Below are 22289 nucleotides of genomic sequence, written 5' to 3' on the forward strand. Positions count from 1 at the left end.
GCAGGTATAAAAGGGGCGTGCATTGCTCGGTCCACCAGCATCACTCGCAGCTTCTGCGGCATCCCTGCTATTTCCACTCCGATATCCATCATGCCCACTCCATCGACCAAGTACGCTCAGCTTGGAAAGAGCGACCTGCGCGTGTCGGTGCCCATCGTACGTCCCTTGCACCTCGCAGAAGGGTGCGTCGCTGAAGTCTTACTCAGGTTGGCACCATGGGCTACGATAATCCTAAGTGGGCCGTAAGTCACTCTGGGTGAGCCCCATGCTTGGGCTCTGCCTGACGTCTCTCAGGCTGCCGATCCGTCTGCCCAATGAGTGCTTGACGAAGAACACTCGCTACCTATCCCGAAAGCTGCTTGGGATCGCGGGCTGAAGTAAGTGCAGTCTCTTCGTGATGAATGGACACACCTCACTCAACAAGCTGAAAGCACCTTTGATACCGCCAACGTCTACTTGAACGGCGATTCAGAGGGCATTCTCGCAAAGTTCGTTGAACGGGTAAGATAACTGGCGGATCTCGCTTGCGCACCTGGCGCATTGCTCACTCGTCGTCAGTATCAAAGGGTCAGTACCAAACCCGCTAGGCTCTTTGGAAACCCCACGCTGGAAGTCGCTCTCGTCCTACGGTATCAGCAAGGAAGAGCAGATCGACGGTGAGATGATCACACGCGTCGAGGAGATTGCGAAGAGGCGTGGCTGGGCGATGTTGCAGGTGCACGGCGCGTAGCTTTTGATATCCTTGTCCAGGTGGCTCTTGCCTGGGTCTTGCGCAGCGTCTCAAGCCCTATCGTCGGCTTCAACTCTCTCAAGCGCATCGAGCAGGGTATTGTGGACGGCGAGCTCACGGACGAGGAAGCCGCTTGCTGGAGGGGCCGTAAGACCTAATTTGTCGCCTTCATGTCGCATCGCTAAACCACCTCGTTTGCAGCTATCAGCCAAAGCACGTTCGCGGCCATGCTTGTGAGATTTTGAGATGCCATGTAGTTCTCCCGTATTTGTTTGTTGGCAATTCTTTGATTCCTACGACGCAGCGTTCGTGAAAGTAGGTATATATAAATTATATAGAACGTATGGCACCCTATGATTGTTCATTTCCAAGTACGACAACCGGATGTATAAATTCGCCCAACGAATTGTTCGTGGCCTATATGAAAGGTAGTAAAGTGACCGTAGCCACAGCTCCATCCAATCTCCCAGTGGGTCTGCCTATAAGTGGTCAGATAGCCGCACTCACTTGCGCGTCCCGCAGCCTGTCGAACAGCGAGAGTACGCCGCACGAAAAGAGCCACACCTAACCGATCAACATTGAGCGAATATTAGCGAGTACAATGACTCACATTGTACAGCCTGTACGATCGAAAGTCCGCCTTGACCGAGTAATCCGTCAGAAGCGATGCCATGAGCGTGCCGGCAAGACCATAAAGTACCGCCATAGCGAAGGCCGGAGGTGCCCAGTACCAGCCAAGGAAGGTCGTGTAACCGATGACGATGGTCGTATGCAAGCAGCGGGCAAAGGTTTGCGGGAGCAGCATTGGGACCGTCACCCGACTAATCGCTGCGTCGCCTGCCACATCTCTAAAGTCTTGTACAAATCCCTGGTCATCTCCTATCAGCTGGATTATTCAGATGTAGATAGACAGGACGTACGGTGATAAGTGCGTTGAGCGATAGAATAATCGGGGCCGCTATCGCACGCTCAGAGAGCGACTCGCCATAATCTGGTGCGATGCCGTGCTAAGTGCCTACCCTTCTACTCGTATAGTATTGAAGCACTTACTCATGCATACAATGGCACCATACGAGTAGCACGCATAGGCGTAGGCATTGCCGGAAGCCTTGTAAACCCAGTTGCGCGCCCAGCCAAGCTCGTTGTACGCTGTGATCATCGCAACATAGCCGACACTCAGCCACAGTATACCCATGCGAGCACTCGCAAACAGCGCTGCAGCGACGAGGCTCGCATAGAGCAGGCGGGCCGTTCTTATCGTTATCCTCCCGCTGGGAATTGGCCGGTAGGGTTTTATGCGCTTGTCCTCCTCAAGGCCTGTGATCTGAAGTGGGGTTGTTAAGGTCCATCTTCTCTGAGATGAGTGAAAACAAAGCACAGTACCTGATTCATGATCTGGAATTGCATTGCCACATAAGTAACCAGCGAGAGTGGTCAGGGTGGCGTTGCGGCACGTACCTCGAATGATAGAAGATGAAGGTCCACCCATATGATAGCTTGCACTACTGCCGTTGCGCTGGTCGGCTGAACCGCCGAGAGGGCTGCTGCAACCTGCCAAAAGATATCAGAACGTATACACACGTCTAAACCATCCTTGACGCACGCATACCGTCAAAGCTCCGAAGAGATTGACCCCAGAGAAGAGATAGAAGGTATAGAGGGCATCAGATATGCCAGTGGCGAGCTTGCGAGGCAAGGGCGCGAAGCTGAACATGTTCGTCGTCTTCTCAGCAGGAGTTCCACCTCGGAAGTCACTCGCTTCTCCCTTATAAGCCGCCCAGCTGTATGCCCCAAGGACCGCAAGCAAGGCGTCAAAAAGGTCCGCTGTACTGCTCCGGTGCAGGCAATGAACGATAAGGGTGGCGCGCGCCTGGAAGAGGATGCTCACCTACCATCTGCAGCGGAAGTGCGACAGGTAGATTGCTCGTCCGACGACTGAGTGCCGATCGCAGTGTAAATTTGGAACGATCCTAGGAGCACTATACCCACAAAAGGGCAATGAGATGCTCTCCTCCCGTCCCTGTCCCCGTAGGCCTAAATCGCACGCTGCGCGGCGGTTCGCTTCCACCGCTTGATTGCCAAAATAACCGCAGTGCTGAAGTAGACGCCCAGCGCATATGCGATACGAGCGATACGGGAACCTAACGGGGCCGCGGACTTGACCTCAAGGATGCCCGATGCAATGACATGGCGATGTGCATGGTCCGGCGCTGGGCCGATCCGTCAGAGGGAGTGTCCGCTCCCACAGCCGCTTTTCATGCGCTGGCGAATGCCCATAACTAGCGATATCGGCTATTCTTGAAGTCGGGCCCTGGTGGAGACTTGGTATGTTCCTGCAAGGTGACGGGCTCAGCAAGAATGAAGACGAAAAGGCAGAGGCGTACACACCTGTCGTGCGTCAGAGGCACGGTGACGTACCTGACGGGACAAGAGGGCGCTTCGCTCAGTTCAAAGGGACCCAAGGTCTGGCTGCAGAACCCAAGGAGAAAGGCATGCATCACGAGCAAGTATTATGCCTGAAAAACCAACGCTCACGCAGGACAAACAACATACAGATTCCGCATCCTCGCGCATTCCAATAGTATACATCTTTCCGGGGTAGCTTTCTACGTCGCACTCTCGCAATGAACCTACGTGGCGCTACCGAAAATCTGGTACCGGCGGCAAATGCTGGGGCCAATCTCGTCGTACTGCGCCTTCGTGTGGCAGGAGGTGTAGAACTCAGGCTGGGGTGAGCGGTCAGTACGGCATCTCATCAGAGACGGACAAAGATAAGGTGACGTGTGGTAGATGGGAGACCGATGAAGCGTGCAGGAAATTGCAAGGCAAAGGAGGGGCACTCACCAATGACGCCAACAAAGATCCACCATACCAGACGGCATAACGCTGGCGCTTGTGAGAGATAACGTCGACTTCGACGCCAGAGGACTACAGGTCGTTTTTAGTGAGTAGAATCATCCGAAGGAACTGTAACGTACTTTCATGTAGCTGCCGCTCGCCATAACGCTAGCGTCCAGTCGACGGTCAACAAGCTGCTTCAGGTCGCGCTTCAACCGCTGCCCAAAGTGCTGGAACATGGTCGAGCCGCCGGAGAGGACGATGTTCTATTCGCGGAGCAATCAGAAGGGGATCCAGATGCGGTTGTACGCGAGGACGCGGTCCAAAGTGAGAACGCGGCATGGGTGGATGCGTACCTTGTAGAGCCCTCGCCTAACGTCGATGGGCGACTGTTGGATGACGTTGTCGACTACCTCGGGGAGCGGGTCCAAGAAGTCGGAGGAGTAGATCTCCGGGTTGAAGAAGATTTCGGGTGCAAGGAACCGCTCATAGCCGACATCGATAGAGTATTTCTGCGAGGGGTCAGCATAGGAATAGCATGATTCATATATAGCTCCAGACCTTGCCAGTCACAGAATGCTCTCCGTCGAAGCGCTCAAAGTACTTGTACGGCTCCGCATCATACTTGCGGAACTCCTTGACAATGTCCTGGCACACGTAGCTGTAGTTCTCCTTGACCTTGCCTGCGATCTTCATGTGCTCCTCCGAGGGGACATTGGCGAGCTCGCCGCGCTCGCGCAGCAGATTGAGCACGAACTGCGTGATGTCGCGGCCGGCAATGGGGATGTGCTTGATCGCGCTCCCGATCACGTAGCCCTCCGCGCAGGGAATGACGTGCGTGACGCCGTCGCCGGAGTCGATGACGGTTCCCGTGAGCGTGCGGTCGGTGACGCGGTTGGAGGACCAGGAGGCGGCGAGGGCGAGCACGGCCTGGACGGCGATGTAGAGGCCCTTGATGTTGAAGGATTCGAAGAAGATCTCGGCCGTCTGCTCGCGATTCTCGGGCGGGTTGAGAGGCGGTTCGGTCTGGGGAAGGGAGGGCGAGTGGGTTTAGCAGAAGTGAGAGAGGAAAGCGGCGGGGCACGCACCAGTAGGAAGTAGTGATCCTCCGGTTCCGCGCGGAGGTACTTGAAGATCGTCTGCTCCCAATAGCGCTCCATGTAGTCCCAATTGTCAATCATGCCATGTCGGATAGGGTAGTGCACCCCGTAGCCCGGTGTCCGCGCGTTCGCGAGTGCCTCATCGCCGATGAAGAAGTCGAGATCTTCGACCCCTCGCTTGGATGCAAGGTGTCCGGGCTTGGAGGGTACAGCAGGAGCGCGAGATGCTTGAGACGCTGACCCGCGCGCTGCTATCGCGGTAGGGAATACGCTTCAAAGGTTGATATCACTTCACTTGACGCGTACCGCTCGAAGTCCAGACTCACTACGATGGGTCCGAATTGCCGGCGAACCTAAGACGCGATGAGCTTAGTTCGCTGCAATCTGCAGATTGCGTACCCAATTTTCGAGAAGCCAGTGCCATTGTCGCATACGATAGGCGCCAGGAGCGACATCGCTGTAGGAGGAGAGCAGTGCAGCGCACGACGCGTTGGTGACTGTTGTGCGCGAGGAAGTCCGCAGCCTCTGGGCAGTCCTGATAGCCAGAGGTTTGGGGATCGAACCCGGATGACCTACACAACTCGGATGTCTCTTTCGTATCCCTCTTCACTCCCTGTAGCTCTTCAGAGCCTCGTAAGTGATCTGCGGGCAACAATGATACGTTTTAGGGCCAGGAGATGGGCAATCGAAGGAGAGAAAGAAGGGGGATTCGGCAGATGCCGAAGGTTCGGTATCTGCCGTCGCTGAGTCAGGATTATTGTTGTCTTCCAACTTTTCCCCCACCGGTTCAACCAGGACCTCACTCGCTTTCTCTGCCACCATCATGTCCTGAGAAATACTCTCGTAGAAAGTCTCTACTGGAAGATGGGGCTGTCAGTGTGCTGTTTCGCTATCGCTCGATAAGCCTAGCGCTGCCACCTCTCACCGCTGAAAGGCCGCCGCCAAAGCCACAAGTCCAGACGAATCTATCCGGCGAGCACGTTCGCTGCTCATTGTGTACAACGACGTCAGGACACGATCGCCTGCGGAAGGCACTGCATGGCTACTCCCCATGGTAGGTCTAATCTGTCTAATCTAAGACCAACCGCCAATATCCCTCAGCACACAGCCCCGAACTCCGCATCACCAGGAGGGCGAGTGAATATCGCCGTTCCCTAAGCGCGGGACTTAACAGCATGGCCCTACGCCATAACATTTGATCATCTGTGTCGGTTGCGCACTATAAATCCCGGGAAAATTGCTCGAGACCTGGCTCCCTCTTGTCCACTCTCTCCCTCGACATCATGGTTTCCCCCGCTGCTCTCGAGAAAGGCGATATAAACCTTGAGCGCGTCGCCGTGAAGGCACATGGTCTCCAGCTTCTCGCTCTCGCCTTCTCCACGCTAGGTGAGCGCTTATTGCCCCTCGAGTTTCTTTGCGTGACTCTGAACCTGCATCAGGGATCATATACTCGGACATTGGCACGTCTCCCCTATACGTCCTCAACGGGATATGGCCGGCGGACGAGCCAGTACCGTCGAAAGAAGATGTTATAGGCGGCATCTCAGCCATCATCTGGTCGCTCACCTTGATCCCGCTGCTCAAATACGTGCGCCCTGACCTTCTCCTATTACACCCGCTCGTCGTCTGATCACTTTTGAAGGTCTTTGTCTCCCTCTACTTCGGTACTCATGAAGGTGAGTTCTGCGATCGATCGTCTTTTTTCTCTTTACTGACTTGGGCAGGAGAGGGCGGTACTTTCGCTCTTTACCAGGGCATCTACCCTCCCGAGGACAGGGATTACGACAAGGATCGGGCGCTCACCGGCGACAGCATCCGTGTTCCTTCGTCGAACAAAAGCGCTACCAGACGCTTCTTTCGATGGCCCCTCCTCATCTGGGTACGAAGCTGTCTACTGTCATGACAGTGCAGCGGTGTTGACCCTCGTCGTGCTCGCAGTGTTTGTGCGGAACGGCGTCAGTATATCGGCTTTCGTTGTCATCATACTCCTCCTGACGCCATCGTCCGCAGGCTTACCATGGCAGACGGCGTGTTCACCCCAGCCGTATCGGTCACTAGTGCCGTTGGAGGTATCGCCGTCGCGAAGGAGTCGGTGACAAAGGATATCACTGGGATTTCTATCGTGAGTCTTCCGATCTGCCAAATCCCATACCCAAGCATAACCCTCTCTAGGCCTTCCTCGTACCCATCTTCCTGGTCCAGCGCTTCGGCACGGCGAAGATCTCCATGTTATTCAGTCCTAGTACGTCCCACTAATACCCACTGTGGCGAACGCTCACCCCGCCGCCTAGTCGCACTCATCTGGTTTTTGATCATAGCCGGCGTCGGGATCTACAACATCACCACCTTCCCAGGTATCTTCCGCGCCTTCGACCCCTCGCGGGCTGTGATGCGTGCGTGCCCGCGCTCATCGGCACACAACTTCACTCACCTGTCTATCGACGCTCAGTCTTCGTCCGCACCGGCCGGTATGACTACCTCTCGGGTATCCTTCTCGCGTTCACGGGCGCGGAGGCCATTTTCGCCAAGTGAGTTCGGGGAGAATGCTTTCACCGACTAGTACTGATGCCACGTACTAGCCTTGGTCAGTTCAATAGAACATCGATTCGGGTGCGTGCAAGATGCTTCAGGGCGATACAAGTCCAACTGTTTTGTTTAGATGTCGTTCTGCTTCGTGGTGTACCCGGCCTTGATCCTCGCGTATCTCGGTCAGGGCGCTCGTCTCGTCGTCGATGGAGCCGACGTGCTCGACAACGTCTTCTACCGGACCATACCTGGAGAGCATAATGGCCCACTTTTTTGGTGAGCACCCGCCCTGACATTGTTCGTCTCAACAATGCTAACGCATCCTCAGGGTTGTCTTCGTCTTCGCCATTCTGGCCACGGTATGTTCGTTCTGATGACGTTTGAGAGCTCGACCAACAACTTCTAGCTCATTGCGTCGCAAGCCATGATCACCGCCACTTTCAGTCTCTTTCAGCAGGTCATCAACATGAAGAGCTTCCCCTCTCTTCGTCTTACGTATACCTCGGAGGCCATACAGGGTCAGGTCTACGTTCCTGCGGTGAATTGGGCGCGTGCGTAACCATCGTTTTGCTCTATCAACACCACACACTAATCATCCTTGCAGTCTTCATTGCCGTCCTCGCGGTTGTCGGTGGCTTTGAAGATCTGTCCAATCTGACAAATGCTTACGGGTGCGTACACTCCCTCATTATCATTTTCTACTCTGCTGATCCCCTTCCTTAGCTTCGCCGTCTCCACTGTCAGCCTCTCGACCACCCTGCTCCTCAGCGTGCAGATCTACGTTGTCAAGCGCCGACCCTTGGTCATCGCCCTCGCCTTCTTTGCGCTCTTTGGCTTCGTGGACGCGCTCTTCTGGGGTGCTGCGGTGAAGAAGGTGCCTCACGGCGCGTGGGTACCGCTCATGATAGGTGGCATCCTCGCAAGTATCATGGTCCTCTGGACGTGGGCGAAGGTGCGTGGACATTTTTGATAGTCGGCGTATCTCTAGCTCACGCGCACCTGCTCAGGGTCTCGAGGACTCGTTCGACTCCAAAAACCGCGTCAACCTCCGCCATTTCATCTTCCAAGGCGACGACTCCGACCACGCCCTTTCCGACGCGGACTCCGAAGACGGTGTCGTCCGCGTGCCAGGCTCGCAGGAAGTGTATACCCCGGCGCCGCTCTACTACCTCACTGGCATGGCTTCGGCCTTGACTCCGGCGAAGAAGCTGGGTGGAGCCTTGGGTCGCAGATCCGGCGACGGTCTTGCGGAGGAGGTCGACGAAAGGGCGGACAGCAAGTCTACGGAGAAGAACCGCCTCAGCAGGATCCCTACGTGCGGCGTGTTCCACAAATTCACGACCGGGGGTGGCGTGCCCCATACATTCGTCGGTGAGTAGCGCGGCGCGCTGTATTCCACTTGAAGGCTGATACGTCTGGTTGATGTAGGCTTCATTCGTCAATACCCAGCGCTACCAAGCGTGGTTGTGAGTGCAGAATTGTACCATACTGTCAACTTCTGCTTATCAGGATATCAGATATTCCTCTCCGTCTGTGTCGTCCCGACCGCCCGCGTCGACCCCGCCATGCGCTACGTCGTTCAAAAGACGCGTACTCTCGACGGTGGGTCGCATACTGACAGCCTGCCTGATCGTCCGCTGACTTTACCGCCAGGATTCTACAGCGCTACATACTATCTCGGATTCAGGGAAACGTTCGATGTCAAGGTACGTCGCCGTCTCCGCTGGGCTAGTCTACATCTCGCATACTCACGTCGTTCAGGTCGACGAAATCATTGACCGTATATGCGCTATCGAGATGACTTCGGCTCCAAGAGAGCAGGCCGCCGCTACCATCGATGACATCCGCCGCGCTGCGAGGACGTCGACGCATATGTGAGTCTATATGACACTCGGTATACCACTCATGCTCACCCGAATATACAGAATACCGCATTACCACGTCATGAGCAAACCAATCCTCAGTGGCCGTCTGGCATCTGCGGTCAACTGGGGCCGGGCGGTGCTCGTCGAGGAGATATACCGCCGCATGAGTACGCTCGACTGCCGATGAGCTTGCCTTGTTGATGCTGATGGTCACCTACAGAAACGATGTTCCCTGAGACGGCCGCCTGGTTGACCCCGGCTGACGAGTGAGTTCATCATTTGTCTCGCCCTTTCGACATAAACTGATTGGATTATAGGATAATACATGTCGGAGTGAACGCTGCAATCTGATCCTTCTTCCTTCCCCCTAAAGACTTTCGTCTTATCATCTGTATCCTGCGGTCCTACCGATATAGAAATCACTGTGGATGAGCCCATCCTAGTAGTCTGTTCGCCTTGCTGCAGTCGAAAAATCCGGTCTGGCCGCTGATGTCCTTCCCTTCCTTGATCGGTACGTCAGGCCAGTATTCCAGTCGCAGATTCCTCGAGTCAAGTTCCTCGTAGGAGATGATGGGTGCGCTGATGAAGAAAGCTGGCGCACGGTATCAAGATTTGTGAAAGATCCTCGCGGGAATTTGACGAACCTTCGTGCCCTGACCATCGTTTGTTGTCTGGGTCAATGGCGAGGAGGAAGGCATCAGCTACGGCGTCTTCCTGCGAAGTTTTGTCTGGTGAGAGCTTGGTCGTAGGAACCTCATGTTCGCTCACATGCACCCAGCCCCACAGATCAGTCGCTGCTCGGCTGAACGGTTTCCAGTGCGCGCCGGGCTTTTCGCGTACGGACCACGAGAAGCGCAGGCTGGCCACTCGCATGTCGCGGTACCGCCGCACGATCGTGTCGCCCTGCAACTCTGCGATGCTGCAATTACAACGTGAGTTCGTATGGGTCTTCGGAAGGCTAAAAGGGCATACGCGCTACGCACACTTTCGACAAGCCGTACGGTTCGTCCGGGTGGCACGGGTGCTCCTCATCAATGGGGAAGTAGTGGAAGTCGGGCTTCTGGCTGTATACCATGGTGATCACGTTGACGCTCGAGGCCTGCAACCCAAGGTTAGCGACAAGAACGGGCAGCATTAAGTGTCTTATTAGACCTGTGCGACATGAATGATCCCGAGCTCTGCAGCAGCGCGAAGTATATTCCATGAGATGACAACGTTTCTGCGCTACAGCATGAGCGCCTTCTAGATGGAATCGGCCTCGGTGTAGCACTGACGTGTTGTGCGCTTGCACCTTGTAGTCCGTCGGATTGGGCACGCCTGCGAGGGACGCAATAGCCTCGCAGCCTTCCAGCACCCGTAAGACGACGTCAAAGTCGCGAAGGTCCGCCGAGCGATACTCGAACCTATCGTCCTGGGAAAACCCGTCTGCAGCATTTGTGGCAAGATCGATCCCGACGACTTGATGCCCGCGCTGTAGCGCCAGCAGCGCGACGCGTTTCCCGACCGAGCCATTGCAACCTGTGACGGCGATCTTCATGGATGGATAGGAAGAGATGAGAGTCTGCGTCACCAAATGTGCTACGACATCGCGAGTCAGGAGACCATGAGGATAGATGAGAAGCTGGGGGTGAGTGCGGAGCGGGCCGGTAAGCCGCCGAGCAGGGATAGGACACTCGCTTGAGGTCGCTACTGCGCCTGAATGGGAAATAAGACTGCCTCATTGATGATTATAATAAAACTCCTACGATAGATTGACGAGAATGTTGCGGAAGGGCATGAAGGGTCGTAAATATCCAAGTGGTCTCTGCGTCGAAACGCCTCCGTGAATGAATGATTACTGCTTGTCCTCCTTCACAATATCAACAGGTCTTGAACCTGATGCAGCAGCTAGTCTTCGCCGAGCGATCCATTGGAACAATGGCAGAGTGATACAGGAAACGGCAGCCCAGGCAATGACGATGCCGAAATTGAGACCCACTGGAAAACGCGTACATTAGGTTGAGGTAAGGTTGAGGACGATCTTCCAACTCACAATTGTTCTTTGCGCCAAATATAATAGAGCGGACAGCATGGGAAATATTGTAGACTGGAAACCCGTAGCCATACCGGAAGACGGCAGGTAACACTTCGATAGGCATGAAGGCGACAGAGACGTTTGCTGGGAGTCGCGTGGGTCAGTGATCCGTTGTCCTTCGTGCATCAAACTTACAAATGATCCATAGAATGAGGAAGAAAGGGATGAGTCGGACGGTCAACAGCGTGATCATAGCTTCCAACGCTAGTCCCAGCGCGAGCATGCCGACGTAGTTGATCATCCAGAAGATGACGAAGCCAGCGTGGTCATATTTGCGGTCAAATGGCACTTGGAAAGCCAGGCTGAGTAGCGAGTAAAGTAACTGCAAACCCATCAGATGACGCGCAATCCTCGCGGGTGAGTAGTCCTTACCGAGAGGATGAAGTAGGCGACGAACGAGGTGACCATCCTCACGTGTATGAGGGATAGGGTCGTCAACTTGCGCTCAAGCCCTGAGGCCTCTCGAGCGCCGCCAGCGATCACGACGACGAAGAAGGCGAGGATAATCTGGTAGATGCAGCCAACGAAGGTAACCGCGGACGCGCTTTTGAATCACATCAGTCGTCAAAGTATGAGTGACGTGCAAGAGCGCGTACACAGGGACATCGAAAGGGCGTATGTTGACGAGAGTGTAGAATACCGGTTGAACAATCAGTTGAGGAGCGCTGCCGAGGATCTGAGACATATTCGAGGAATTGGCTATTTGTGCGGCCGTCTGGCGTGCAAACTGGGTAGAAATCTGTTGCATCGTTGACTGAAGTACAGGATTGAGGATGGTTCGGCTGTAAGCTTTGGTGAGCTTTCATTCTTAAAAGGGGTGCATGGCGAAGGACCCACTATGCGTTCTCGTTCCTCGACTCCACGCCATATGCTGTCAAGGCCGAACTGCCATTATACGAAGCGTTCACCGACGCGATCGCGCGCTGGAGATTAGAGGTGGCCGCGTCGTTGACTGTAGTAATTTTTTAGCCGATGTCATTCCAGTTCAAGAACTCAACTCACTGGTGACCGCGATCCATGCTTGTTCGTCCAGGATCGCGTCTGCGACATCGGAGACGCCATTCGGGAACTCGTTTGCAGATCGTGATATCCAGTGAACCTTGGATCCGCCGGCGCTTGATTGCACAAGCGCTTCGCTTACTGTGCTTCCTATCCTGTCGCCGTCGAAATCCTGTGGCAGTATCATCAGACTCTGTCATAGACATAAGAACAAACCACGTACGATGACCCATCCCCGTAGCTGGTGCGTGGGGATCTTCCACAGGGCGCCCCAGTAGATCGAGAAGATGCCGAAGATGATGCAGGCGACCATGACAATTCCAGCAAGCATGACCTTCATGTATGTCTTTCTTGACTCTGCGGCAGCAACACCGCGTTCGAAGAAGGAAGAAGTGTATGCTGGCGCCTGTGGGCCATCGTTGACGGTGCTCTGTTCGGACGCCATGCTAGTCGAACGGCGTAGCTCCTGAATGGGGGATGATGGGTGGGACATGGAGCTTGATGTGCCGCCGTCATCTCGAATGTCCAATATATAGTGGCCACGGGGTCAAGCGTATGACGGGTACGTTGAATGCGAATTCCCCGTGCATCCTCACGCAAGTCCGATAAGCCTGGAAGGTAACTAGGCCACGGCTAGTCATAGAGGAACGAATTCCAGCGATATTTGCGGCAAGAGAAGGAGAGTTCACCCGAGGTACCATATTAGCCGCACACGTCAGCGTCTGCACGTCGAGACACTGCATCCTTCCGTTCTGCGTCTAAAGCCCAGATGGAGGCAGACAGCGAAAGGGATATAACATCGTTCCAGAGAGGATATCGTGCATTAATATTCGTGATCAAGACAGAGGAGAAGGGAGAATGGCTTCCAAGGTTGGAAACATGGCCGCAGAGCAAACAATCATCAGCAAGTACAAATTACCGCATTTGGTTCAGCACCCACGCCCCTAAACAATGACCTCGAAATAGCGGATGGCGATGAACTGTTGTACTCGCTGATGTAATGCTCAGTGTGACTACTATATCGACAACCATACACCGAATGCAGGTCCTATGCTACAACCGGTCGAGAAATACAGTCCTGAGCAATCGTACCAGTGCCCCTTTGCCATATCAGAAAACATCTCCTCCTGGATCGCGATAGTCAGGGCTTTTCGCTGCTCTGTTCGGCTGCTACGCCCTGCTCATTTAACCGCTCGAAGCCCAGATCTCCACCATCCGCACACCGCTTAGACGACGACGACCCAGTCATGATGGTCGCACTACGCGACAACACGCATCGCGTACGTGATGACAGTGTGCGCGTTGAGCTCGGCGGGCCCGTCTTGCTAGTCCTGTCCGAGCTCGGGACCGCTCTGCCCGCCGGGCCCGGGCGCGCGGACACCGCGCGCGTCGACGAAATCAAGTCCGGCCCGCTCCAGACGGACGCAGACGAGCCCGCTTCGGAGAGGTAGCGGTCGAAATACGAGAAATCGCTGGTGAGCGACGTTGAGGGCGCGACCGAGATGGCGTTGAACGATAGGATAGACGGGAGGGACGGCTGAGCATTCAGGTATGCAGGGGTTGGATCCTTGACAGACTGCGACTCAGTGTGCTTCGTGGTCTCCCTGTCAGCACGCAGGCGACGGCGGCGACGGCGGATGAAGTATAGGGTGAGAAGGGATGTGAGAAGCAGAAGCAGAAGGCAGGTAATCGAGAGACCGATGATAATTGCAGTACGATGTTGGCCTGCGCCAGTGGAACGCGATTGCGAATGATCCGGGGACGAGGATGGCTTCACTTGAACTCCTGGAAACGTGCTCACGCCAGTCGCGTAGATGTCGGGGTCATTGCTACAGAGAATTCGTCAGACATGGCTGAATTGGCTACAGGCTACGCTGCTTACTGTGTAACGATCACATGGCTGAACCCGATATACAGCCCCTGCTTCCCATAGGCCGATATCGTAAGTTCATGTTCGATATTCTCCAGGGACGCACTCGTATACACAAGCTGACTGTACTGCATCTCCGACGAGTAGGCGGCTTGTGAGAAGCTCGCAGATGCGGCGCCTCCCTCCGCCCGCACCTGCTCCCCGTCGATAGTAAAGTTGCATCTCGTTAACGAAGGCGAGTCACCCGTGCTAGGAAGGGTGAGGTATATGTCGATGGCGACCCCTGGAAAGCGGCGTAAGTTCTACGAGGATCTTCAAGTTCGAGTTGTCGCTTCCTACCTGTGAAGTTCAATTTCATCGCTACCTCTTGTTCCGACGAAGGGTCGTAAACGGATGCGTGCCATGTTTGCTGCTCTCCGTCCGGAGGGCAGTTATCCCCTTCGCAAGCATGCGCCTCCCAGCTCTTAGCCGGTATGTACTGTATGGAGCCATCGACATCCGAGATCGTCTCGTTCGTAAGGGTAGCAAAAACGGCGCGAACGAGAGACAAAACACACAGAACGCACGCGCCGAGCAGCATAGAGGCGCTGCGCAAAAATCAGGAGCGCCTTGGGTTCGGCGCGCCTCATACTTAAGTAGCTGTGGGTGGCCCAGGAGCGATGCGTCCGAGTATCACGCTACATATATATCGCTGCGGTGCGCACGAGTCAAGCGAGCCTGCGTCGCGTACGCCCGTTCGGGCTGCGACTGAGTCAAGTGAGGTACTGTCGCGGTGGACGGATCAAGGACAATAGAAGTTGCCGCGTAGCCGCTGGCAGAACATGTCGGGCGGGAGTCTTGCCAGCTCAGTTGACCACTGACGACGGTCAGGACTGTAAGCCGCAATACTGCGAGCGCTGACGAGAAACGCGCGTCGATGGCATTGAAATAGGGGGGGTTCGGAACATGCCGAGGTTTTGTTCTGACGTGTTTGTCAATGACCCCGTCATGTGTAAACATGTTTTGAACTTCGCTCCTGCCATTACAAAGCCGCCTTTCAAGTTGCCTCTGACTACGATGTCGACGTTCAATTGCGATACGCTGTATGACTACGGACCTACAGGCCATTCAGGGTCTCCGCCTTCTGGGTCGATATCGCCGACAAGACCTCGATGTCAGCGCTCATTTCCTGTTTCCTGCATCAAGCAACAGTCGGCGCGAACTGCGCCAGCGCCGGCGGGCATGTACAGACAAGCACATGCAGGTTGGCAGCTATAACCGCGCTCCCGGAGAACGGCGTGGTCTCGCTCCACAGCGTTATTTCTTGATATGGGCTCTCCGTTGAGTCGTAAGCTCTCTAAGTGCACATCGGCGCTCGTAAACCAATCGGCGTAGAGGGCAGTCTCGGCGCGCTGCCATCTCTATACACTCCAAGCACGGAGCAAAAGGTGAGAACTTGCGCTGAGCATTGAGCTCTTCAAGGGTATAAAAGCCTGCCATGCTTCCCAGCATCCCCCATCTCATTCACGACCCTTCGGCTTCCTCTCACGTAGCCTCTTTCCACTCTCTTCATTCCACTCTTTACAGTCTTTTCCTAGTCCAAGTCCCAGCCATCCCCAATGGCCCGCTTCCTCGCCCTCGTCTCTCTCGCCCTCGCTCTCATCGTCACCGCGACGCCCACCCCCGAGCGCCGCCTCACCCACGTCCCTCGCGAGGCGACCAAGCTCGCGGCAGACCCCGAGACCGGCACCATCTACCTCTTCAACAGCCGCGACGAGCCGATCGGGTCCATGGATGGCGAGGCTGCGGAGACCATTCATCGCCGCGCAGGTGGCTGCTCTGACATCAGCGCCGATGAGGTGCAGAAGCGTATGTGCTCTGGTCTGAGGCACTGGTACCGCGTGCTGATTCTTTTCGTAAAAGTTCCCGGCTGGGGCAAGCTGAAGGACACGGCGAACTCGATGTGGGGCGATTATCAGCGCGAGATCAAGACGAACAACCCGGATGTGAGTATAGTGTACCCTTTGCTGTGCAGGTCCAATAACTCACGACTGTGTAGTTCCCCGACAAACCGGCTGCTGTCTGCATCACGAACAACGACGTCGACATCACGATCAACGGTGAGTGTTCATCGTTAGAGCCCTGATGCGAAGTATCTGATCGTGAATCCCCTCCAGGCGACCCGCAGTGCACGACCCAGTCGCAGTCCATCGGCGGCTCCGTGGACGGCACCAACGGGACCGTCATGCTTCAGCAGACCGAGGGCACCGTGTATACCCTCGAGACCACCACGACTAGTGCGTTGTCATCCATAATCTCGCTTCCTCGCTCGTATCACCTACCTACTACCCCTCCTCCCAGCCCAGGCCTCCGTCGCGCTCGGAATCTCCGCCTCCGCGACGTTCAAGATCCCGGAGGTCGCGGAGGACACGTTCAGCACGTCGCTCACGACGACGGTAACCAACACCCTTGGGAAGACGTGCGTTGATTTCTTCTTTTCGCCTTGCATACTGCTAGACTAAGTTCGCCGTTTCCCGATACTAGTGAGTCCTCGAGCAGCAACCAGCAGACGACGTCGACCGTGACCGCGCAGCAGAAGGATGGCCAGACGTGCAAGCTTGACGTGAGTGCGGCTGACTTCGTCACTGTCTATTAATGCTAAGTCGTTCTCCAGTTCGAAACCAAGACCTGCACCACTAAGGGCTCCGGCCAGCTGCCCTTCGTCGCCTCCGGCTGGGTCTGGTTTGTCTATAAGAACAAGACCAAGGACCACTGGAACTGTGAGTTGTTGATTCCCTTGCTTCTTATACTCGCCTTCCTGCCCCCCACTCTCGAGTAGTGACAAAACTAACTATCCCCAGGGGCCCTCCTTATGGAGGCCTACCTCGACGAGGGCGAGCGCTCGACCTACATGAACTTCGACTCCGCGGTCGGCACGGAGACGAAGTCACAGTACAACGTTGTGTGCCAGTGAGCCGATGGGTGCCGGTGATCTCCCTTCTGAACAGGGAGGTACACACATCCTGAACGCGAATCCGCGCGTCTGTCGATGGGCAAGCAACAAGCAACGGCGGACCGATCTTGGCGAGAGGGCTACGAATGTTTCTTATCCTATTTATTGATACGACGCGAAGACGTGTGTTCGTGTAGCTTAGTATCACGATCATAATTTATCCTTCGAATAACTCTGAGCTACGCAGGGGGGAAAGTCGTGCTTCAAAGGTCAAAGGGCCGAAGAAGTCGCAAGGCAGTTTGAGGACCCACCGTCGCCGACTTTGCTTGGCCGACAAAATTCGGCTGATTATTGATTATCCGTCGTACTGTGCGGAAGAGTGCCATCCAGCGCACTGACTCAGCCCCCAAACTTTGCGCGCGACACCCCGAGCTCTGTCCTCAGCCCCCCGGACCTGAAGACTTTGTACCCAACGTCGCGGACTTGAAGGATTGACAAGCTATACTGCTATTGCACATTGCCCGGAATGAGCTGTCATCGGGCTGGATTTTCGGGGCGTACCGACGCGCCTTCCTCTCGGTGCCGACCGCGCCCAGCAGGTCACTTGGCTTTGGCATTCCCTCCTTTCACGCATCGACGCAGGCGCGCTGTCGGACGCGAAGGGACCCCGTCTGAGTGGCCGGGCGCTACAAGTCCGCGGGTGGCGTGCTGTCAAGCTCTCGTCAGAACGAGAACGCAATTCTCCCAGTCAAACGGCGCGGGAGGCGGAGGCGAGACGAAGGCACGAATATTTATCTGGTGAGACGGCGCGGGAGAACAAGAGGTCCTTCGCTCGATGTTTTGAGGAGAAAACATATGAAGACACCTCATGCATTGGGAACGTGCAAGTTGAGTTACGCGCACGCAAAACGAGAAAATGCGGCACACGGGAAGCAAATGAGGCGCATGTCAAGCGAATGCGGCAGTTGACGAACTCATCGAAGATCCTTTGACACGGAGGGCTGTCCATTGCGTGCGAGGGTTGCACATTGCGGCGACCAAGGGGGAGAATTTGCGCGGGAGGGGTATATGAGGGCTGTTCTCTACGTCCGAGGGCTGTCCGCGTCGAAGAGGGTTTGCGCATCGTCGACAAGGCCCGAGTCAATATGCAGGTCGACCAGGTCCGTCGCGCACGTTTAGCATACGTTGACCACGGGCAGGTACCGCGTATTACACGCAGTGCGCGCATGCATCGACAAGGGAGATGGCCGTACGTACGATACGCGCGCGATGATCAGCCTCGCAGATGAGCAGTAGAGGCCATCGGTACTTGTGGTCCTATGACGCAGCGCGCCGTCGCCTGCCCGCCCTGTGCTAGTCTTCCCCGCATTGTGATAGCGAGTCTGCCGTCGCCACAGCACCCAAGACTCGTCCTCGCGGTGCTCACGCGGTCGTCAGCAGTAAGCTCTGATACCATCGGCAGGGAGGAGGTAGCTGAGATAGGGCACCCTGTGTATATAGATCCATTCGAGATACATGAGGCTCGGATGGGTGGAACAAGCGGTTTGCATGTGTTGAAGTTGTTCCAGTCGCGTAAAGCGGTGTCCCCCGGATCCTCAGGGGGAAAGAGAAAGGCGCGAAGGAGTTGTGGAGGGTGGAAGAAGTCCTTCGAGGGGGCGACACGAGCAGAGCGCGCTCACGGACCGATATTGTTTGGGGTGCAGGTGCTTACTTCCGCTCGCAGATGAAGGGGACGATGGGGCGATAGAAGCAAACAAGCATTTTGGCGCGTTCGGACGAGGATTGTGGAGAAAGCGAAGGCCATTCGTGGAAGAATTTGGAATATGCTCGAGACGGATCAAGGAGGAAACGTGTCCGGAGGCGATTTGCGGGCAATTTGATAGCGGTAGCGCCGTGCCCGCTGCCCCGCCGACGTCCTCCGCCCGCCCATCTCTCGCCCATCGCGAACTCGTCTGCAGCTGCGCATGGGATGGCATTCGAGTGCTGCTCGCCCGGCGACTGAAGCCATGTCCGACCCCGACACTGCCGCCCCTGTCGACGGAGCACGCGCGCGCGGAAATGACGACGGCGATTCCGGGAAGGAGCCTGTCGGTGACACCGCGCCAGATCATGCACGTCATCGTCCCCAGTCGCCTGCCCATATAGGTCCGCGCGCAGATTCGCCCGCCGCTCAATACGCCCCGCGCACCTCCTCCTCCTCTAGCACCCTCTCGTCTGCGCACCCGGGCCCCGCGCCCCGCGGCACGTCCGCATCGCCGCCTGCGTCTGCGTCTGCACTCCCAGAGACCGAGACCAAACCTCCCAAGTCGCCATCCACCATCACGCTCCCCCCGATGTCCATGTCCGCGCCTGCGCCCCGCATCGATCTCAGCGGCCTCGCCCTCCACTCGCCCTCGAACATCGTCGGTACGCCCGCGCCGCGCGAGGACGCGCCCTACGAGTACCCATTCCCGCGCGAGCCGCTCCTCGTCTCGCCCGCCCTCTCCACCGCCACATCCTCGTCGTTTGGTAATGCCAGCCCGATCGGCGTGCCGCTCGCCTCGCCGCGACCCATATGCGCCGGCGTCGGCATCGGCCTCAGTGCGAATGGCGTGATGAGCCCGACCGCGTTCTTCGGCGGCGCCGTGTCGCGCAGCCCGCCGCCCACCTGTAGCTCGCCCTCCGCGCACCCCAGGCTCCAGCTCACCAACCCGCCGATCCCGCCGACGCTGCTGCAGAAGGCGCGCGCACGCAGCAACAGCTGCCGCCACGAACACCTGCCCCATGGCTCGCATGCGTCCGCCAAGCGCAGCGTGTCGACTGGCAGCGGCTCCAGCGAGCCTGGGGCATAGCAGGCACATCCTCGCGATGCTGCGACCGAGATGGCACGCACGCGGTCTCGTTTCCTCATAATGGGCATGTCTCTTCGTCATGGGTCACGGTTGGGTTTATGGTAGATTCCGCGTCTTCCTGGTTATGAATCGGTCGTGTACGTCCCGCATCGCGCTCGCATCTGCCGCCGACGCTAACCTCCGTTGCAGCTTCTCTCCTTATTCTACTATATAAGAGACCGTCGTCGCGCATCCTCGTTATCATATGCATCGTCCATCGCCCTGCTATCCACCCGCTATCCATATATGCGCCTAGCGCGCCTTTTGAATACTCCGGCTCTTCATACGAGGCCGACAATCCCTCTCCATGCGAAGCCCATCTGCCTTCCTTGCGAAGTCCACTTGTGCTCATCATGTGAAGCCTTTTGTGCTCTCATGGAAGGCCCATATACACCCCCCATCTGTGCTCCTCATACCATGAATCATGCACATACACATCTGCTGGATATACACGGCCCCAGCTGCACCAAACTCAGGGTCTTTATTAATTCCTTAGAACCGATCTTCGACTATTCGACTGCCATGGGAGACTATCTCATGTACTTATCTGCAGGTGCTTATCTCGAGGGCAAGAACATATGTATGTAACGCTCCTTGGCTCAATGATTATATTGTACATTCTCTTGGTTGGTGACGCCGGTGCGATTTCCAGACCGCCGATGAGGAACATTGGTGTGACGCTGTCAAGCGTCACGGTCAGGTGACAAGTTCAACTTGATGGGTGCCACGTGAATGTCATGACGTACCGAGCCTCGATCGCGACCGACGCGCTTCTCCATCGCGCCGCACTTCGGCCGCGCTTGACACTGCCATTGACAGCGCGCTGACGACGCTCAAATACGACGACGACGGCTGATATCCCTCTTGCTTCCTCCTCCCTCCGCCATGATGGGTCTACTCAGCACCCTCAACGCATACATCTCGTCCTTCCCGCCCGAGTACCACTGGCCGCTCCAGTTCTGCGCCTTCACGACTGCCGCGACGTACATCGCGTCCATCATCACCTCGAATGTCTCCCAGGTTGATCGGCTGTGGACGTTCCTCCCCGCGATATACACGGCGTACTTTGCGCTGTTGCCTGTGCTGCCGAGGACGCAGCTCTTGCCATTATTCCCGTATGTGCCGAAGGAGCTTGACGTGCCGGAGGTGCTGAGCCCGAGAGCGGTGCTGATGCTGGGGCTGGTGGTGATTTGGATGATCAGGTGCGTAGGCGATGGGTTCGGCGTCCAGGGGAAGGGCTAACGAGGACACTAGACTGAGTTACAACACTTGGCGCCGCGGGCTGTTCAACCTGAAGGATGAAGACTACCGCTGGGCGATCGTCAGGCGCAACATACCAGGTTGGCTCTTCCAGATTACGAACCTTGTCTTTGTAGGTGTGTGCACTGCCAATTTTCCCCTAATTTCGTGTCCTGATTTAACCCGCAGCCGGCATCCAGAATGTCCTACTGCTCATGCTCGCCGTCCCCACCGCCCTCGCCTCCGTCAAGCAACCTCGCGCGCCGCTGACCGTAGGGGACTACGCCCTCACCGCGCTCGCTCTCATCGATATCGCCCTCGAGTTCACCGCCGACAATCAGCAGTACGCGTTCCAGACGTATAAGCACGCCTTCCTCGCCAAGGAGAAGGGCGATACGTCGGTTGCGCCCTACGACCCCGCGAAGCAGTGGCCCGGCGCGCGCTTGAACTGGACGCCGGCGGACGCGCGCCGCGGTTTCGTGACCAAGGGGCTGTGGGCGTACGTCCGGCACCCCAACTTTGCGTGCGAGCAGACGTTCTGGGTGCGTATCTTCTCACCCGCCCACAATGCCATTTTCTGACTCTCCCTACAGTGGCTCATAACCCTCTTCCCCATCCTGCCCCCGCACAACGTGCTCTCCTCGAAGGACATCATCCACGCGCCGACCGTCTGGGTGATGCTGCAGCGCCTCTGGCCGTTGTGGCCCGCGATCGCACTTTCAGCGCTCTTCTACTCGTCGACAAACTTGACGGAATCGATCAGCGCGGGGAAGTACCCGGAGGCCTACAAGGCGTATCAGGCGCGGGTGGCGATGTTCAAGCCGTATGATACGTGGTTCAAGGGCCTGAAGCTGGCGCAGGAGGGGCCGGCGAGGAAGGCGGAGGTGGAGAGGCTTGTGTGGGGGGCTGCTGAGAAGAAAGAGTGAGGGTGGTGCGTATCGCTAGTGATGTTGTTCTCGAAGGCTATATATCAACTGTAACTCTGTAACGTGAATGCCTAAGGCTTGTTGCTCGTCGAGTGGCGTGCCGATCCCAGATCGTCCAGTCCACCGAGGCTTATATTCAGCCGTCGTACGAACCCTTACCCCATGACGAAAGGTAGTCCGCGTCCTTGACCGCGCCTAGGTTATGCCGCAGAAGGATTTGGTAAGGATCGTGACGCTCGTACACTGCATTCTTCGATGGAGTTTCGAGGATACTCATCATCAAGGGACATCTTAGATAATATAGAATATGCGTCGAGTAG

General features: G+C 56.3%; 11 protein-coding genes across 11 annotated transcripts; 6 read left to right on the plus strand and 5 right to left on the minus strand.

Annotated features, from left to right (window-relative positions):
• Positions 1-90: 90 nt before the first annotated feature.
• On the plus strand, positions 91-1080 carry SCHCODRAFT_02578992 (uncharacterized protein; the record flags this gene model as incomplete). Its single annotated transcript, XM_003032106.2, has 6 exons — positions 91-156; positions 207-242; positions 388-488; positions 559-715; positions 751-877; positions 932-1080. The coding sequence occupies 6 exons, from the start codon at positions 91-93 to the stop codon at positions 973-975; spliced, it is 531 nt and encodes a 176-aa protein (XP_003032152.2). The 3' UTR covers positions 976-1080.
• Positions 932-2444, minus strand: SCHCODRAFT_02733418 (uncharacterized protein; the record flags this gene model as incomplete). The annotated part of the gene is made up of 7 exons (XM_050347142.1): positions 932-1294; positions 1341-1598; positions 1651-1721; positions 1781-2054; positions 2114-2125; positions 2189-2281; positions 2334-2444. The coding sequence occupies 7 exons, from the start codon at positions 2442-2444 to the stop codon at positions 1220-1222; spliced, it is 894 nt and encodes a 297-aa protein (XP_050200122.1). The 3' UTR covers positions 932-1219.
• Positions 2445-3197: 753 nt separating this feature from the next.
• Positions 3198-5343, minus strand: SCHCODRAFT_02626504 (Actin/actin-like protein). Its single transcript, XM_003031669.2, has 8 exons — positions 5068-5343; positions 4995-5021; positions 4657-4939; positions 4130-4594; positions 3925-4080; positions 3709-3834; positions 3575-3658; positions 3198-3456 (listed from the first exon to the last, which is right to left on the minus strand). The coding sequence occupies exons 1-8, from the start codon at positions 5121-5123 to the stop codon at positions 3361-3363; spliced, it is 1293 nt and encodes a 430-aa protein (XP_003031715.1). The 5' UTR covers positions 5124-5343; the 3' UTR covers positions 3198-3360.
• Positions 5344-5468: 125 nt separating this feature from the next.
• SCHCODRAFT_01152867 (potassium transporter) lies at positions 5469-9499 on the plus strand. The gene is made up of 24 exons (XM_003032105.1): positions 5469-5722; positions 5770-6054; positions 6108-6256; positions 6311-6344; positions 6393-6547; positions 6607-6623; positions 6679-6790; positions 6841-6910; positions 6960-7061; positions 7118-7196; positions 7248-7278; positions 7328-7470; positions 7523-7553; positions 7601-7745; positions 7799-7865; positions 7918-8146; positions 8202-8565; positions 8623-8660; positions 8712-8796; positions 8848-8900; positions 8956-9068; positions 9120-9226; positions 9280-9325; positions 9377-9499. The coding sequence occupies exons 2-24, from the start codon at positions 5952-5954 to the stop codon at positions 9408-9410; spliced, it is 2307 nt and encodes a 768-aa protein (XP_003032151.1). The 5' UTR covers positions 5469-5722; positions 5770-5951; the 3' UTR covers positions 9411-9499.
• On the minus strand, positions 9005-10618 carry SCHCODRAFT_02626510 (NAD(P)-binding protein). Its single transcript, XM_003031668.2, has 9 exons — positions 10334-10618; positions 10212-10278; positions 10043-10158; positions 9828-9978; positions 9704-9773; positions 9378-9651; positions 9280-9326; positions 9120-9226; positions 9005-9068 (listed from the first exon to the last, which is right to left on the minus strand). Exons 1-6 carry the CDS (start codon positions 10594-10596, stop codon positions 9479-9481), a joined length of 840 nt encoding a protein of 279 aa, XP_003031714.1. The 5' UTR covers positions 10597-10618; the 3' UTR covers positions 9005-9068; positions 9120-9226; positions 9280-9326; positions 9378-9478.
• A 141-nt stretch (positions 10619-10759) lies between these two features.
• SCHCODRAFT_02626514 (uncharacterized protein) lies at positions 10760-12965 on the minus strand. The gene is made up of 8 exons (XM_003031667.2): positions 12356-12965; positions 12136-12304; positions 11971-12085; positions 11730-11915; positions 11506-11677; positions 11269-11455; positions 11092-11217; positions 10760-11036 (listed from the first exon to the last, which is right to left on the minus strand). The coding sequence occupies exons 1-8, from the start codon at positions 12623-12625 to the stop codon at positions 10894-10896; spliced, it is 1368 nt and encodes a 455-aa protein (XP_003031713.2). The 5' UTR covers positions 12626-12965; the 3' UTR covers positions 10760-10893.
• A 48-nt stretch (positions 12966-13013) lies between these two features.
• SCHCODRAFT_02542544 (uncharacterized protein) lies at positions 13014-14638 on the minus strand. Its single transcript, XM_003031666.3, has 4 exons — positions 14569-14638; positions 14342-14510; positions 14015-14285; positions 13014-13961 (listed from the first exon to the last, which is right to left on the minus strand). The coding sequence occupies exons 1-4, from the start codon at positions 14629-14631 to the stop codon at positions 13274-13276; spliced, it is 1191 nt and encodes a 396-aa protein (XP_003031712.1). The 5' UTR covers positions 14632-14638; the 3' UTR covers positions 13014-13273.
• A 782-nt stretch (positions 14639-15420) lies between these two features.
• Positions 15421-17107, plus strand: SCHCODRAFT_02626523 (uncharacterized protein). Its single transcript, XM_050345354.1, has 8 exons — positions 15421-15850; positions 15905-15987; positions 16041-16101; positions 16159-16278; positions 16343-16460; positions 16526-16604; positions 16656-16761; positions 16843-17107. The coding sequence occupies exons 1-8, from the start codon at positions 15601-15603 to the stop codon at positions 16953-16955; spliced, it is 930 nt and encodes a 309-aa protein (XP_050200123.1). The 5' UTR covers positions 15421-15600; the 3' UTR covers positions 16956-17107.
• A 1301-nt stretch (positions 17108-18408) lies between these two features.
• Positions 18409-18691, plus strand: SCHCODRAFT_02626527 (uncharacterized protein). Its single transcript, XM_050345355.1, has one exon. It carries the CDS (start codon positions 18461-18463, stop codon positions 18659-18661), a length of 201 nt encoding a protein of 66 aa, XP_050200124.1. The 5' UTR covers positions 18409-18460; the 3' UTR covers positions 18662-18691.
• A 30-nt stretch (positions 18692-18721) lies between these two features.
• Positions 18722-20427, plus strand: SCHCODRAFT_02626528 (uncharacterized protein). The gene is made up of 2 exons (XM_003032103.2): positions 18722-19902; positions 19955-20427. The coding sequence occupies exon 1, from the start codon at positions 18941-18943 to the stop codon at positions 19763-19765; it is 825 nt and encodes a 274-aa protein (XP_003032149.1). The 5' UTR covers positions 18722-18940; the 3' UTR covers positions 19766-19902; positions 19955-20427.
• Positions 20428-20586: 159 nt separating this feature from the next.
• On the plus strand, positions 20587-22108 carry SCHCODRAFT_02626532 (DUF1295-domain-containing protein). Its single transcript, XM_003032102.2, has 4 exons — positions 20587-21006; positions 21059-21180; positions 21233-21585; positions 21637-22108. The coding sequence occupies exons 1-4, from the start codon at positions 20693-20695 to the stop codon at positions 21967-21969; spliced, it is 1122 nt and encodes a 373-aa protein (XP_003032148.1). The 5' UTR covers positions 20587-20692; the 3' UTR covers positions 21970-22108.
• Positions 22109-22289: the final 181 nt, after the last annotated feature.

The sequence above is a fragment of the Schizophyllum commune genome (assembly GCF_000143185.2).
Source record: "Schizophyllum commune H4-8 unplaced genomic scaffold SCHCOscaffold_6, whole genome shotgun sequence".
In the NCBI taxonomy this organism is placed as follows: Eukaryota; Fungi; Basidiomycota; class Agaricomycetes; order Agaricales; family Schizophyllaceae; genus Schizophyllum; species Schizophyllum commune.